This window comes from Lepisosteus platostomus, chromosome 9 (genome assembly GCF_059453375.1).
Source record: "Lepisosteus platostomus isolate fLepPlt1 chromosome 9, fLepPlt1.hap1, whole genome shotgun sequence".
Classification (NCBI taxonomy): Eukaryota; Metazoa; Chordata; class Actinopteri; order Semionotiformes; family Lepisosteidae; genus Lepisosteus; species Lepisosteus platostomus.
The window spans coordinates 50,721,171-50,738,513 of NC_142619.1; the positions used below are offsets into that span (position 1 = coordinate 50,721,171).

At 37.1% G+C, this 17,343-nt stretch overlaps 1 protein-coding gene across 3 annotated transcripts in view; it reads right to left on the reverse strand.

The window, feature by feature from the left end:
* Positions 1–17,343, reverse strand: part of cttnbp2 (cortactin binding protein 2) — an 83,136-nt gene that overhangs the window by 30,333 nt on the left and 35,460 nt on the right. For 2 of the 3 annotated variants that reach the window (XR_015941206.1, XM_088645457.1), the window contains exons 3-5: positions 12,171–12,395; positions 4,320–5,910; positions 920–1,123 (exon numbers count right to left, since the gene is read on the reverse strand). Coding sequence is in view for 2 of the 3 variants with exons in the window: in XM_088645457.1 (XP_088501583.1) it covers positions 920–1,123; positions 4,320–5,910; positions 12,171–12,395 (2,020 nt within the window). In the remaining variant the exon portion in view is untranslated. The remainder of the gene's footprint in view (positions 1–919; positions 1,124–4,319; positions 5,911–12,170; positions 12,396–17,343) is intronic. The other variant, XM_088645458.1, reaches the window with a different exon arrangement.

Below are 17,343 nucleotides of genomic sequence, written 5' to 3' on the forward strand. Positions count from 1 at the left end.
CCACATATAGTACTTCATAACATAAAACCTTGGATTAAACATCTGTCTGCAAAAGTAGTGCAATATAGATAAAATGGTGTGCTTTGGAGTACGTTAGATATTGGAGGCGTAATCTGGAGTATAAACAACAATCTAATGAGAAAATGAAAAAGAACCACACTGTAGGTTGGTCCATAACTGGTCAACAAATAACCTTCATACATCAATTTAATTCTGTCCTACAGTAACAGCATCCCATAACTGAGAGCAGGCATAAAAAAATATCATGCTCTCATTATGTTTTACTGCAGATTTCTAAAAGATTTTATCTGCTTACCAGGAATTTATCTAACTCTAAAGATGACTCAGAAATCTGAACTTTTACAGAACATTGTAATTACTGTATAATAAGGCTGAAATTTTATTTTTGGAAGATAATGACAGGTGTAAGTAGGAAGTAATTAAACCTAATCTGTTATTTGTTAGTTTACACATCAACATGTAAAGTCAAAGAATTAAATGACCAATATAAAAATAAAATACTTCACAATGTACAAAATGGCTTTTGGCAGCTAGTTTTACAGCAATCTATACTCCACTAGATTAGAATGTTTATCTGCAGCCCGACAGAAGCACAACAATCACAATGAATAACAAATCTGTGCACAGGCTGCAGAGAAAAAACATTAGCACATCCTAAACGAGAAAAAAGTTCAAGTATGCTTTTTAAAAACAGCAGAATAACAAGTAAATATTGCTTTTATGTACAAACTGTTTTTTTCCCATCGGGATCAAACACGAAATGAGATATTTTTCAATTTAGAACTAGCTTTGCAAAAGAAATAATGAAATTAAATTTTGAACCCTTAAAAATCCCCTTCATTTAAAAGACATTACATAAATTCATACCACTGTATAACTTAAACATTAATGGAGTTACCTGTGTGACCATTTTTAGCAGCAGAATACAAGGCAGAATTTCCATCTTCATCAAGGTGACTAATATCCATTGGATCTTGGTTAAGCAGCATTGACAATAAAGTGACATTTCCCTGGGTAGCAGCTTGGAGGAGGAGGGTGGGCCTGCCAGCCAGGGGGACAGGACCACCACAGGTTAGCGAGGGGACTAGGGAGGGACACCAGCCTGTGAGTTAAAGTGACAACATTTACAGGAAGAACTGACACACTAGAAAAATGACTTAACTGCAGATCAACCTGCTTTCCACACTTCTATTTTAATCAGGCCACTCTCTCAGAAACCTGAACCCTGTTTGCCATCTTCTCCTGTGGTCACAGTTGTTTAATTCTGCTCAATAATCTTGTCATCATTTCTAGCACTGATAAACTACCACCAAATGAATGAACAGCACCTGGATTGGGCAGAGAGATTTCAGATGAAATGCAAACTACTGCCTTGCAAAATGTCAAAATACCAGTTTTAAAAGACAACTTTGACATGACTTCTGTTTCCGTTGGTGCTGTGAGGTAGTATGATGTTTAAAAAGTAGGGTTTTGAGATCATTTTGTACCGGCAGCTGGGCTTACATGGAAAACTTGCCATGCAAGTTTTGAATTATAACATATAAAAGTAGAGCCAATGTGGAATGCAGGTGCATAACTGAGGGCAGAGGAATCAAATCAAATGTGAATGCACGTTCTACAGTTCTACACTTTAAGATGGAAAACAATGCAATCAGTTTGACATACAGTATTCTGCCACTCAGTTCAACAAAGTCCTAGATGTTATATCAACTTAGTGCCAACAGCATTAATAATGTAACTGTAAGTTGATAAGACTATGAAAGTAAATACATTTTAAAACAATTTAGTTCATGTAAGTTTCATGCAGATTTGGCTATGTTTATGCAATATTGAAGAAGCAATGATAGTCCTCTATCAAATCTTCTTTAAAAATAGCTGCACTTTTTAAAGTTTAATGTAAAATGATCTTGCTGAAATTAGTAGCTTTGAAACACTTTGATAGTAACACCAGTCGTAGACTGGCTGTAAATATGTCATGCAGCAAAGATCTGTGAACTTGCTATACAGTAGCAATATATATGACCATGAAAGGACAAAGACTTCTGTCCCCTCTTAATGTCTCATAACTATAGACATAACATACAAAACTTTAATTGTATTAATAGAGCACAAAGGCATAAACTCAAATCAGGGAAGGGAGAACAGAGAGGAAATCTATAATTAGATTTAGCAGATGTGAATAAATGTAAGAGTTTGAAGTTATTTTGCTGTGTTAGAAGACAGAATGTTAAACCCGTGGAGTTTGTTACATAAAGAATGGAAGACCTTGAGTGCCCTTCCTCGACTGAAAGACTGGAAATGAGAAAGAAAGGTATTTTTTAAAGTTAAAGTTAACACTCCTTAACACTTGTAATGTTCACACTCCTTAAGCTAATTATGTCTGTTTATCTGGTAACAAACTTCCATTTTTGATTCATTAATGAACTGGAGCTGGCTAGTTTCATCACTGTTGACCTGCATGTTGCTATTTTTTTAACGATGTCTCAAAATGTCATTTTCATCTGCTTCTAATCATCCAGTATGGCTCCCTCCTACTATTCCTGTATACTCCTGCAGACTGTTCCTATTCTGAGTATTCTGAATATAATTACATTTTTTAAGCTTAGAAATAATGGCAATCAGATCAGAATGATAGAACAAGCTGCCACATTGTACACTTCATACCATTACTTTCAATTAAACAGCTTTTTAAGAAATCTCAATTCGTATAACTGCTTTCTAATTTACATTCTATTGCAACATTAGCTGTGAAACTAGCTTGAAGAGCTGTAGCTGTTATCTTTTTCCTTTTTGCATAAAGGCAATGCTAAGTGTTCTTACAAACATTTTCACAAACACTGTCTGGTACCGTTTTTTGAAAGTCTCAAACCTAATGAAAACCTGATTCACTTAATTGATTATGTTCACAATAATGTCATATTATATAGCATTCTTAATTAAATACAATACACTGGACTTTGTCTATGATGAAAAATTAGGATTTCAAAAATATTAGGTAAATATCTAAACACATAGTCCTCTATTGCATTCTTGCAAAGTAATCATGCTAAACAGCAGCATTTAACATAAAATCAGTCATGCATTAGCAGAACTTGGTACATATAAATGTAAAAGTGAATCCGAAGAAAAAAAACATATTTTCACCAAGACCTAAATAACTGATAGTACAGTATGTACGTGATTAGATCTTGAGGTTTAAAATAGGCACTGTCCCTCCGTGTATCAAAAAACTCAAGAAAATGCTGAGCAAAATGTGCTGCCTACAGTTAAGAAGTTTCGAATTAAAAAATATGCAGAAAAATAAATAAATGTATTCTATTTCAAATGTAGAGTATTTCTGAAGGTATTTAAAGGGACTTCTTAATCCCTGGTGCAAGTGTGACTTCATGTGCGCAAATGAAAAAGGCAGCAGACTAAATTTGATTTGATTGTTTGAAGCCCATCCAGGCCACTTGGATGAAGAATCTATACTAAGTGAATGATATCCCTTCTCACAAAGGACAGTGCCTGCAGCAGCAACACAGTACTGTACACAGCAGCACAGAGCAGATTCAAACACAAGTACAAGAGGTTAGTGAGCACAAGGAAGCCATCGCGTTTGCACACCATGCAACGGGAAAAGACAAAAGAGAAGAACAGCTTCTGGCATCAGCTTCAGAGTGTAGTCTGTTACTCATAGAAATCTTAACCCATCCTTTCACTGTTTGATAAGCACTCATGACCTGTCGTCTATGAGCTGCTATATAAGCAATACCAAGACTGTATTTTTATAAACACATTAATAGCAACTAAAATCACTTGTTTATACCCGGTATTGCTTACGTGACAGAATGGGATTTTACAGAAGCAGAAGAATAAAGGTTCCCAAAGAGGAATGAAAGGGAAAGAGTACATAGAGAAGGAATTTTTAAGCCATCCCAAAATGATCAAATTAATCATCTTCAGAGCAACCAAAGTTTGCCTTTTATTATATTTTAACAGGAGCTATCTTAACTACAATTGCACCAAATGTGGTAGGCAGTGATTGGGGACTTTTTTCACCTTCCAAAAGCAATGTTATCCATTGCATCTGTTAAGCTTTGTTTGTTAATATGATTGCCAGAAAACTATGTAATAATCATCTACAGGACAGAACTATAACAGGCGCACATCATAGAGACACCTGTCGATATCTTTGGTTGCAGACTTTTCACAATCAGAGTGAGAAGACAGAAAGTAATATAGAGTCACAAAGGACCTGACAGAGGAGAAACACTATTGCCCTTTCAGGTTCCAGTGCGACAGAATGTTTTCAGTACCTTTACCTGAGGCTGTTGCCAGTGGGCTGTCTGTGTCACAGGGTCTACGGGATGAAGCACTAACAGGATTTATGGAGGAACTACAGGCAATGGTGGTGGCGGAGGTGGGGATGACAGGGGGACACTCGGTACATGCTAACTGGTGCAAGCCCCTTGAGATGGATGGGCAGGCACCCACCTGAGATGTGGCCAAGGCTGGGACAGGGCAAGCGCCACCCGTCCCCGAAATATCAAGGGCTGGTTTGGGTGGCAGCTGAGGCGTAGTGGGTTTGGAGAGAACATCTTCATTTATTAGCCGGATCCCTTGAGGTGAACTGGAAGGAGGGGGCACAGGTTTGGAGGGAACACCTAGCCCCGTGCCAGGGGACCTGCTCCCATCACCCACTATTTTTATTGGAGGGTGCGGAGGGGAAGGGGTTTGTGAGAGGCCAGGCTTCTTAGGAGGTATAGGCGGTGGATTCCCTCGGTCAATCCTCGTGACAGTTGGCGACTTTAGACCAATTTGTGGGTGGCCTATCCGACTAGAGAAAGGTCCTCCTTCAGATGTGGAATGAGGTAAGCCCGGTCTTAAAGTGTTGGCAGCTTGTGGACTTGTAAACCTTGAAAGGACCTGCGTGACCGTGTGTCGGGCTTGTTGCTTCGCAGCAAAGTTATCTCGGTTTGTGGGCGACACATCTCTGGATGGGGGGCTCTGAGTGGTCATTCCATTTTGGTCATGCTCAGTAGGAGAAGACTGGAACTTGTACCGGGCAGCTTGCACTCTGGGACTAACACTTGTTGGCAAAGTGGAAGCAGTTCCAGGTGAATGTAAACTGTGCACAGGAGGTGCCGGGACAAAACTGGGGGAGGCTACTCCGGGTGGGGGTTGTGGGTCCCCCCCTGAGGGCCCATTTTCAGTCTGTGTCACGACAGGAAGAACTGAATTGCTAAGGGAAATTCCCCGCTCACTAGCCGATCTGGTATTGACAGCTTTGGGGATTCCAACACTAGAGTAGTTTGCCACAGAAGGTTTCACAGGTATCGTTAACGGAGACTTCTTCAGTCCATCAACACTGTGTTCTGCAGAAAGTGGCAGGTCTGTTTGGCAGGAGGTTGTCCGCATATTAACCAGGTCTGTTCCAACAGAAACAGACACAGAAGACCTTATTTTAATTCCTATGCTTGACGGGACAGTCTGTTGGCTTTCTTTTTCAGTTCTGAGCTGATCTACTTGTTTCTTCAGGTTGTCACTTTCAAGTTTCAAGTCTGCAGCCCGTACTTCCTCACGACTCAACTTGGCCCTCAGTTGCTCGCGCTCTGTGTCAAACTCTGAGAGCTGCTTCTCCATTTTTGCCTCCATCTGCTGACCTTTCTGTCTTTCGGCAGCTAACTCCTCCTCAAGCCTCCCTGTTGTCTTGGTTTCCTGTTCCAGTTTGGCGGTCAGTTCTTCAAATTTTTGGCTCTCCTCAACAACCTTGGCTGCCAGTTGCTTGCATTCTTTCACCAGCATCATGACAATGTGCTTGTTCTTCTCCCGCTCATCCTTCAGCTGGGCAGACAACTTCTTATGCTCCTGCTCAAGGCTCTGCAGTTGAGATTTCTCCAACTCCAGCTGAAAATCAAACAAACAAATCAATAAAGAAAAACACTCTAGAAATAATGACAGGTTTTGGCAAGTTAAAAATACAGGTGTGTAGATACAGGTAGTGGACAATAATAATGACAGAAAATTTCAATCTGGGGCATGAGTAGTCAGTTACACACAAAAGTCCACAGAGTACACTTAAGTAACTAAGTAACTAAGCCATGAGTGCTCGGTTCCAACAGTAAAGGGATCAGGTGGTTCCGTAATGTTGAGGGGTGCATTTGTCCTGGCATGGTCTGGGTGGTTTCATTCATTTAGAAGTCAAGGTCAATTCTAATTACTGCTTAATGGTACTAAGAGGTCATCTTCACCCCATGTGGCATTTCTTTCCTGCATGGAGAGATGATTTACAGGGTGACAATGCCCTGATCCACAGAGCATGTGGTCACCCAATGGTTTGACAAGCATGACTCTGATGCTCTACATTTGTCATGACCTTCACAGTCACCAGATCTGAACCCAACTGTGAATTTATAGGATATTCTGAAACGATACTTTAGATGGTTTTTTCCACCTCCATCAAGCAGACATGAATTGAGTGACGTGATTCTTGCATTTTTCCTCTTGCAGACTTTCAGGTGCTGGTAGACTCCCTGCACTGCCAAAAGCACGTACAGGCTGTACTGCACGTACAGTATGTGTTAATCCAATACCCTATTGAATGATGCTACATTGGTGTCCATTTGCTTTGTCCACTACCTGTAGTCATGCACAATGAACAAAAATCAATGTTATGTCCAAAATAGAAAACAGAAATACATTTTGGAAACACAATAATTGCAGCAATATGCAGAGGAATCCATGCAAATCACAATGAACGATCTGGGTTCCAATTTAAAATGGAGCTTTCCAACTGCCTGTTTTCTAACATATTTGTTCTCTCCTTTTTATGAGGCTGAACTGAGATCTCTTCCACATTCTGCCATATTACTTCTATCTTTAGAGAATAGTGAATACCTCAAAATGAAACAGAGATAATGTATATGGAACAGAATAACCACTATACACAAAAACAATTTTACACAAAAAACAATACAGAAGACCTGATTTTACTAGATTTCTTGAATGTTTCAAGGGTTTCAAAGAGAAAATGCAAGGGTGAGTGGGATGTTAACAAATAAAAAATACTACAGATGATTTACAGCTCCAACACTTGGCAAACACAGAATATAAAAATGAGTAAAATGCTTCATTTTTCAAATACACTACATTTGACTGCCTAAGCCTGGTCACTCTTTATTCCAAATACAGCACGTCATTAATTTGGTTACATAATCGCCATACTTTACATCTAATCACAAAGTTGACATTGGTAACTAAAACAGTAAATTAATCCCCAAAAAGATTTTGTGATGTCTCCATTTTCAAACAATAAACAGTGTTACCAAGTAAAACAGATTTCAAGAAGGTATTTGTAAACAACAGTTCCTTAATAGTACAAGTGAGTAGTGGCAGACATCTATACCTGCAAATAGGTATGTCAAAAATAGAGCAATCCAAATAAAAGAAAAATAATTGGCATAATCTCAAGTTTCATACAGACAATAAATTTACTTATTTTGATTTTTCACCTGAAGCAACTACATTTGGAGCATCAAGCTATCATTCTATATTCTGTAGGAGCAAACAGAAAATTATATGAACAATTAAAAAGGGTGAACGGTAAACATTTCAACAGAGAAAAAACACTTTCAATATTTGCAGGCAGGTTTAAATAATAAAATGTTTTAATCATAGCATTAAAGGGCTGAAAGAAACCTGTCCTACAGCATCCTAAAACGTTTTCAAATAAACTTAATAAAAACATGGATGTTGGAACATTGACAAGTAATAGAGCTTTTAAAAATAAGAGTATGAAGATACAGTACATAAAATTACTAATAACTAATGTAGAATAAACAGAGTAATATTGCCGTTAAAGCTAGAAGTGCTTTAGTAATTTTTCGGGTTAGTTACAGTAGCATGAGCTGACTGCCCCCAAGCAGTCCAACTGTGCTCCTCAAGTGTGGTCCTTGAGGGTTTCAGGTTTCTGTCTACTGGTCTTCCAATTTATATATTAATAATGATTTACGTGATCGTGATTAGCATTAGTTAAAATGAAACAATCTAATAATTTTGCAGGACTAAAGCGGTTAATTGTTGAAAGAGACCAATGAAATTGGCTGGACTATGGCACTTCTGAAGAGCACTGGCAAAGAGCGATATGTTAAACCTGAGTTCAACACACTAGAGCCTTTGCTAAGGGGCTAACGACAGAACACAGTGAACTGGCCTGAAGGACTAAATAAAAAATCATGACTCACAGAAGTATTAGGCCATTTGTTTAGGCCTACAGTAGAAACAAATAAAAAGGTAATGTCAGCCAAACACAGAAATATCGCAGCCTCCAACCACTTGCAGTAGCTTGTGGTTGTAAGAGAAGTTGCTAAAGGTAGGCTGTTAAAAGCGCAGGGGATGTTGTACCCTAACTGACTCATTTTATTATCTTGTGCCATCTGTGTCACTGCAAGTTGACTGTTAATACTCACACAGTATAAGAAATGGAGCTAGAACATGAAGGGGCTTTTTGATTTGCTAAGATATAAAGTGTACCACTAACTCTTTTGTCCAGGAAGGTTATTGGTATTTCTCAGACAAAATACTTTCTCCTTAAATTGGCCTTATCTACACACTGAATGGCTGTGGTGGCAGATCTCTTGAGATATAAAATAACAATAAACCTTGAAGGGTCATTTATAAAGTGCTTCATAGCCTTTGCAGATTAAGCCTGTATATACTGTACAGGCCAAAGCATAATTCGTATAAAGTAAACAATCAGTGAAAAAAGCAGATGAAAGACAAGAAGAATCTATCAGAATCTCATCTTAACACCTTCTCATGTATAAATTCCCTTTGCCACACTAAATTTATTACAGGATAAGAAAGTGGATGAGTAAGTTAATACAAAATCTTGCTTGTGCTTTTAGCTGTCATACAATTCAAGAACCCTCTCATTATCTCCTTAACTAAGTGGGCAACATTCAATAACTTCCACGGATAATATTTCATTTCCTATATTGTCACAGTACAGTACATGTGTATGTGTAAATATTGTAAATCACAGTGAACAATATAAACTTGCAGCATCTTTTGAAGACAAAATGAAGACAGACACTGTTGTGCAGCTGGATTAAAATGGATTGTGACTACTAAGACCCCACACTGTAAAAGTACAGAACCAATAAGGGTTCTGTACTGTGCCGTCTCCTGCATGTGAGATAAAATCACCGGCATTAATTAAGGTTCTGACTTAGTCATGTATGACCAATTGCATGCAGGTTTAAACTGTTGAGAGGTTTAGTTTGCTGAGTAGTCACCAAGACAACCACTTACTTTTTGAAAAGCATCACTATAACAACCAGAGGACTGTGCTAATTTTTACAGCTACAGGAATTCAATCATTTGGTTCATTGTTTTCAGGAACATTAAGGGAAGAATTCTCTTCTACCTAAGATTAGCACACAGTCTCCATCACCTTGGCAAAGCCACAAGCTGTAATGAGGTCATTCAATTGTTCTCTCTCACAGGGGCAAGAGGGGCCTGCTCCTTGTATTATGGGAGGACATACCTGTAGCTGCCTATCACAGATCTGTAAGCACCCCTGAAATACTCAAGAAGCTCTTCTACTCAAAGCTTAAATTCTGAGAACATAAGGCACTCTAGAGCACAAAGAGATAAAATACTAATTATGGCAGTAAACTGTAATCATTGTTATAGTCTTTTGCATCTGAAAATAGATTCAATCCTTTCATCTATTTAATCTAATGTTTAAGAGGTAGAAGTATAGTAGTAGCATGTACGTGATTGTGGCTCCTGACTTTCCATTCTAGAAATTAACCAATTCTGTTTTTTTTTTCAGTTTTTTACTTTATACCTATAAAGAACTAATATGTAATTTGAACATACATTTTTATACTTAAAATAATTTAACCAAACCACAGTTAATTTAGTTTAATGTTATCAACGGAGCTCTGGTAATACCGTTCAGTTCGCGAGTTTTCAGTCAATTTGACTCAAAGTATTGTACTTTACAAGAAACTTTAACTGCTAGAATACCTGAGTCCATTTCCTAATTTCATGATCTGGTCTGCAATTGCACCAGTCGGGAGCCATACATGGAACTGAGAACTTCAACTTCAGAAAAGAGCTACACTTACTGTACTCACAGTATCTAGGCTTTTATTTCCCTCATTTGACATGCTGGCATCATCTTTAAGCAAGTATTCAATTGAAGTGTTTATATTTCAAAGTGTACATCAAGAGTTTACTAGACTTGTTTTTCCTTCTGCATATTTCCTTGCAGTCAACTATAGTGCCTACAGAAAGTCTATGCACTCTTTCCAAATTAACATATTTTGAGGCCTAACACCTTGAAATCAAGACACAATCTAGGTATAATCTAGGTAAAAAATAGGTTTCTGTTTGGATAGGATAAGCCTATCCAAACAGAATTGTGTTCAGTTGAATACCAAGTACTACCTCATGGGTGCGTACACTTATCAAACTCATTTCTTAGGATTCATTTGTAATTACTTTTTGGAATGCTTGAGCATTTGTTTTTCACTTGGAGACCTGTGTGTTACAACATGTAAATAAGGCTAAAATAAATTCTGATCTAATGTGGCTTGATTTCAGGCTTTAGGTCACAAAATGGGTTACTTTGGAAAGGGTGTGTAGACTTTCTATAGGCACTGCATTTTTGAATATATTACAACAACCTTCAGAAAGGAGCTTCCAAAGTCCCTCACAATGTGCATTCTTTGCCTTCAAATCTTAATTTTCCTTTAAGGGTAATGCTTCACATATTATACACTGGTGTATATAGGATATAATTTAAATATGACCTGGTATAAAACAAATAGTTAACCTATCATACGAAAAATGCAGAGCTGAGATGTTCATATCCTCAATCGGCTAATTAGGAAATATAATCAGTTTGAAATAATAAGTTAATATGAAATATGCAGTTTAAAATAAGCATACCACTGAATAGACAATGACAATGAGCATATCACCATAGGTAAAAGAAAAAAAGAAGACAGACATTAAGACACTGACAGAGACATCTCAGTAAAGATGCGTTACTTAATAAAGTCTTTTACTCACCCTTTAGACAAAGTTGTATGAGTAAAGTTTTAATATACACTCATACCCTGGTATAAGAACATTTGATATATGAATTTTTCGCTTATCCGAACTTGAAGAATTTGTACCTAGTAATTCGCTTTAAGAACAAAGTTCGAAAGAAGAGAAACTTCTGTGAAAATCTGACTTCAGTGCCACCGAACAGCTGTCTGTTTCTGCATGTGCTCAAGGCATCATAGTTTCGGACGCCAAGAAGCAGCAGTGCTTTGTTTACGACCACAGCTATAGCTTGTGCTCTCATTTTCAAAGTGTTTTTTGTGTTTGTCTTGTAGTTGCTGTTCATTATGGGGTCATTAAGGAAAAGAAAAAGATTCTTTAGTGTAATAGTCAACAACAGTACGCACATTGTTCTAGCCGATCACTCGGATAGTGATCTATTTCGAAAGAATGAAAAACGCAAATATGATATAATTATTTTACAGTTATAGTTGGCTTATTTGAGTAGAACTGCATTGTTCACTCAGATTGCTATAATGGTCTGTATGGTATTATATGTTTAGGGTGGTTTTTGAGTGAACCTGTCTTCGGCTCGGAATGGAGTAGAATTTTCCCCATAAGAAATAATAGAATTTTTATTTTTCGATTTACGATTTCCCGCCTTCAAAAAGGATTATCAGGAACGATTTAGGTTCGAATACCGGGGTATGACTGTATATTCTACTAAAATTGGTTTACTTTAATTTGAGGTTCTAATAAATACTAATAAACTATTGATGAGGTTAAGTTAAGGTAAAGATCAAGTTTAGGATTGGGGTTAGGTTATCTATTATTTCAGACTAATATGAATGATATTGTGCTATGCACATAATTTAATGATTTAATAGCATTCTACAGCATCTCAATTTGTAGTCCATTTATCAGTAATAGAAAATATATTAAATCTTTACTACTGAATCTAAAGTGTTACCTAGAGAACCTCTAGAATTAGTGGTTCTAGTGTTATCCAGTCCTTGTTACATGGCAACAAGAGAGAGAAATAGTTTTTATCATCTCCATGGGGCAACTGCTTGTATACAAGTACTGTGATTCTGGAGCAGCTATACCTTCTTCTGTCTGGTTTCAGCAGCTGCCAGCTGTGTGGCCATTTTCTCCTGCATCTTCCGGCAGTGGGTCATGACAGCCTCCAGGATGGAGAGGGGGTTGGTAGACATGGCCCTCTTCTCCTTCTCTCCTCCCCCAGACTCATAGTCACGCTGCAGAGCCTGGAAAGGGTCGGTGAGGCTGAACCGCCCATAGCGCTCCTGGATAAACACCTCCTTCCTACGGGCCTGCAACAGCAACACAACAACGCAGTACATCATTCATATGCAATTGCAACTGAAATTCACAGGAAACTGCTTTTTAAAAAATTTCACCCAATTGTATACTTTACTTGAACAGAAAAGTTAAAACTGAGAACAAATCCTCATTTACAATCGTGGCCTAGACGGCAACCATTTATAGAAGAGGGCAGCTGCCGGAGCAACCTGACTGAAGCACCTTGCTCAAGGGTACATTAGCAAAATCATCCCATTCCCTCCTGGGAACTGAGCCACTAACCTTCCCTGCTACTCCAAACTGCTGCCCCACCTCTGGGGTGGGTGTAGCAGTTGGGATGCAAGTTAGTCACTTCCTAACCCTCATTTAGCAAACCCAGCAGGGCACCAGGGGATTTTTTCTCCTCTATTACATACTGTACTTGGGGCCCAATGTGCCTTTTGGCTTCAGAGTCCTGCTTTATTGATGTGTGCTGCTTTACAGGCCACCTGGTGTATGAAATTACACAGACTCATAGGCAAGATATTTTTATGCATGAAGTAGCTGAATTTAATCTTTTTATAATACCCGCAGCTCAGAATAAACATGGCAGCCTGCACAGGAATTAATTTGTTTAAGAATAACTACAGTGCCTACAGTGTTGTTGTATACAAATATCTGTGTGGGGGTATGGGTTAGCATGCTCAAAAATACATTAATAACAGGAAAAGGTATGGTTGGGTACAGATCTAGACAGTTTTGACCACATATAATAATAATTGTTTTGTATTATGGTATCGTATAGAATCAGCTATTGTTGTGCCAGTACTATCTACTCGCCCACAGATCTAACAGAACACACATACAATGAATACCTCCACATTAAAAACATAATTATATTTTACATGGACACAGCAATTTGATGCCTACATTCATGTAGTAGTTTCATGGTGGCAAATACTGAACTAGAACATCTAGTGGCTGATAGACAAACATGCCAACAGTGTCTGTACATACTCATATAATACCCTAAAATCTTTATATGTAGGTATGAGTGATACCAAAGTACATGTATTACAGCTCTGTCAAAACTATCTGCCTCCTTTTCCAACACCTTTTCTCTAAACACTACAAAGAACCAATATATTATGCTGAATGTTTTAGAATGAGACCTCAGCTTCACCTTATCTAATCTCGGCCTTTAACTATGTCCGCACATATATCCATTTTAGACAAACAGTTTACTAGGGAATATATACACCACTCTTGCCTTTCAATTTTTCCTGAAAAATAATTTTTCCTGGACAATAATTATTCCAATTCAAAAAGATAAATGAAAACAAAAGAAAGAACAAAGTTTGTTTCTATCAAAAGTAATAGATATGGAAGGTTCCAATGGTGAATGATGGCATACAAAGTATTAATTTAATTATTCATGTTGCTGCACATTCACATACTGTCATTGGCAGCTCTCCACATAGGCTAAGCGTAATAAAGAGTAAACTGACAGAGTGGCTGCCAGCTTTTGTGTAGGCAGTGTCCTTTTCCTGGAAGCTGTGTTTCACCAAAGAAGGAAAAGATCAATGATTCTGTATACACAAAACACAACTGGGTTTCTACTGAGTAACATTCCAGTAAGAGATGAATAAATCAAATTTCTTATGGCTGAAACTGAATTTAGAGTTAGCTTCTACATGTGCAGAAACTAGTTAAAATATATTGCATATACAGTATATTGTACTCTTGAGACAAAAAAAAAATCACAAAGCAGTACGTTGCTTTTGTCCATCAGTGGGAGGGTCAATTATCCTGCCTTTTAAAGATGCGGCTTTTTGACTCATGGACATCTGGTGTTTTCCTCAAGGCTTTATAAAACCTAGGCCCCTAATCACTGGAGCTATATCCTCCTACCCCATTCTACCACTTTACTTCAAACAGGGCGGAGAGGTCATATGCTAAATTCCTGCTATGATCAGCAAGTGTGAGACCCCAAATACTGTAGTTATTTGTTTATGGATAAAAATAGCACAGGAGACTATTATTCTGTACATGTATGTAGTGTGTGATCCTTTAGGTTTGACTTCAGTTATGGTTTTTACAAATATTTAAGGTATCAAGATATATGAAGCATCCTACTAATTACTGTTATTATGTTTTACATAAATGTTTATTTATATTGTTGTGTGTGTTTTACTATGTTATAGCCACCACTCCTTATTTAAATGAAAGTATTACATTTAATCATGAATATACTGCTGATAATGATGCACAGTAAGGTGGTGACTTACAGTACATTAAATCTCATTGCTTATACTTAATCTGAAATTAATCAGCATCTTTCAAAATAAAATATAAAAAAATGAAGTTTATTGTTACCTGCAATTTCTTCCATATTTTCCTTTAAGATTCTACAAGGTATACATCCTCAGTTGATAACTTATCAGATTACTCCCTTCTACTTGACCTTTTCTCAGCTGATTCTGGTTTATTATGTGTCCCTGCTGTTCACCTTGATAAGGAAAGATATTATGGGCCTTTTGTTATATGCCTAGCTCAGAGAATGCCATCCCAAAATGAAATCAGGGACTCATTTAATGTTTTTAATCTATGTTGACAGAAAATATTTTTTAGTATGGCTTTTTGCAATTGTTTTATATTTTTATATAAAATTTATATATTTTATTTAATTGCAATATATGTGGCAATGAGTTTAAAAATGCTATAATACAGATTTATTTACGGGTAATAAGCCTAAGTATTGTTACAAAATAGGGGGAGTAGAAAAATAAAATAATCAAGAGCAGTAGGTAAAGTTGAGACACATGAGTTCCTTATTTTCTAACACTGCTGTGGCAAAAGCGTAATAAAGCAGAGTTACAATTCTGGATACACACATAAATTATTAACACGATAAACATTAAAATGACTCGACAACACATAATACTAAACAAAAACACATATACCAGTTACACTATGTACAAAACTATTCGGCTCGGAGGCCTATGTTCTACAGTCCTATATACTGTAAAAGAATACAAGCCAGCACTAAATCTCCTGTCCTAAAACACGGATCCCCAGATTGAACTGGAATCTATCTCCCTACTCTAAAAATGCTTCATTAAATAGGAGAGAATATTTTTAGGCTGAGGATTCCACAATTTCCTAAAATAAATATTACAGCAAGCCTCTAATGATTTATCATGAATAAACCACCAGAAATCCCCATTTGATCATCTTTGCCTACTTGTCCTTTCTGTCCCCCCCTCCACCCTGAGCTGTGACAGTACGATTATGTTGTTGTAAAATTATGTTGGGGGCCTCCCACCTGGATCAATGTGCAAGTTTGCAGCAACATCAGTGAGTGACACACAGCTTCTGCAACTTTCCTGTGTGGCAGTATTGAGCTCTCAGCACATTCGATGCTGAAGGATTCCTAAAGGGATAATGCTGGCAGGAGAGCAAGCACTCAGTCTCTCTGTGCAGTAAAAGGATTGAACGAACACCCTGAGGTAATGAACAACTGGCGATTAAAGATTTTAAACAATAAATAAAAAAATGAGGCTGAGAACTATTCATATAAAAATTCTAAGTACTGTACTTAAGGATAGACACACTAATTCAGCTTTTATTTAGTTACGAGTAGATTAAATTTACATCATCTTCCAAGTTTTGAAATGATAAAAACGCTTTATTTAACTGGCATTTTGAAATTAAATATACCAAGCATTATTCTGGTTTGTAATATGATAGATTACTGTGATTTGTTGGGGTGAGGACCACATGAAATATGCTAGCAGAAAAACAACTGTTTTCAAGAACTTGATTAAAGGAAAAATAAAACCCACAGTCAAAGATTATAGAGGTAAAAGAATCAATAAAATTGCAGAATGTACTAGGCACACACACTCTCTACTATAAAACATGTTATTTATCCCTATCAACATTTCAGCAAACACAAGTCTTCATTAGGACAGTATTAGTATTTCCGACTAGACAGAAACAAAGATCTTACATACAGTAGGTAAAATGTTCTTAATTGATGAGGCATTCCATGAGAACGCTCTTGTTCTAATAAAATAGTCTAATAAATATGATTAACAGTTACCCATGTATCAAAAGATTCACTTAACAGAACTCAATAAATAGTAAAAATGTGACTTTTTTAATATCACAAATTTACCATTTATCTCTAAAAATAATTTTAAACTAATGTTTCAGATTTATCTTGTCATTATTTTGCTTCTGTTGATAAAAAGGTCTAGTTAAATGTTCATTCTCCAAAGTGTTCAAATATTGATATATATATCTGATATATTATATGATAAAAGATCCTGAAAGCCTCCCTCCTTAGAAGTTTAATGTTCATATAACCACCTCTCATGAGAATTTAATCTCCCCTCTTGGATATATGAGTATTGAAAAGTTTTTTTTCAGGTAAAAGAGTGGCTGAATTATTTCTTTTGATGATGCTGAGGTAAGCCTTGTTTAATAATTAATATAATTTCAATACAGTTTTCAAAGAGTTACATACAACCAAAGTGAGTTGTTCCAACCAGTCAAAGTTGGGCCTGCCAGCAGGCACTCTTCAGAGAAGTTCAAGCAGGTAGCTGCGTCAGCATGCGTAGACTGCAAAGGAACAAGTAAAGGTTTACTCCACGCTGAAAAGAGAAGAAAAGAAACAACGTTTCGGCTATGGAGCATTCTTCGGGTCCAGGTCCGAAGAAGGTTCCACAGCCGAAACGTTGTTTTTTTCCTTCTCTTTTCAGCATGGAATAAACCTATACTTACTCTTCTGAGAAGACATACTCCTGTGAAGAACATCAGAGAATTTTGAGAAAGGCTGGCCTGCATTTTGTGAACAACAGAGTGCTGAATTAGTATTAATTAATTTATCAGTCTCCTTGAGAATTCAATGACATGACAGACCATGACAATCAGAGGAAACAAAACTATTACTAAACTCCCAAGAGTCTGTTAACG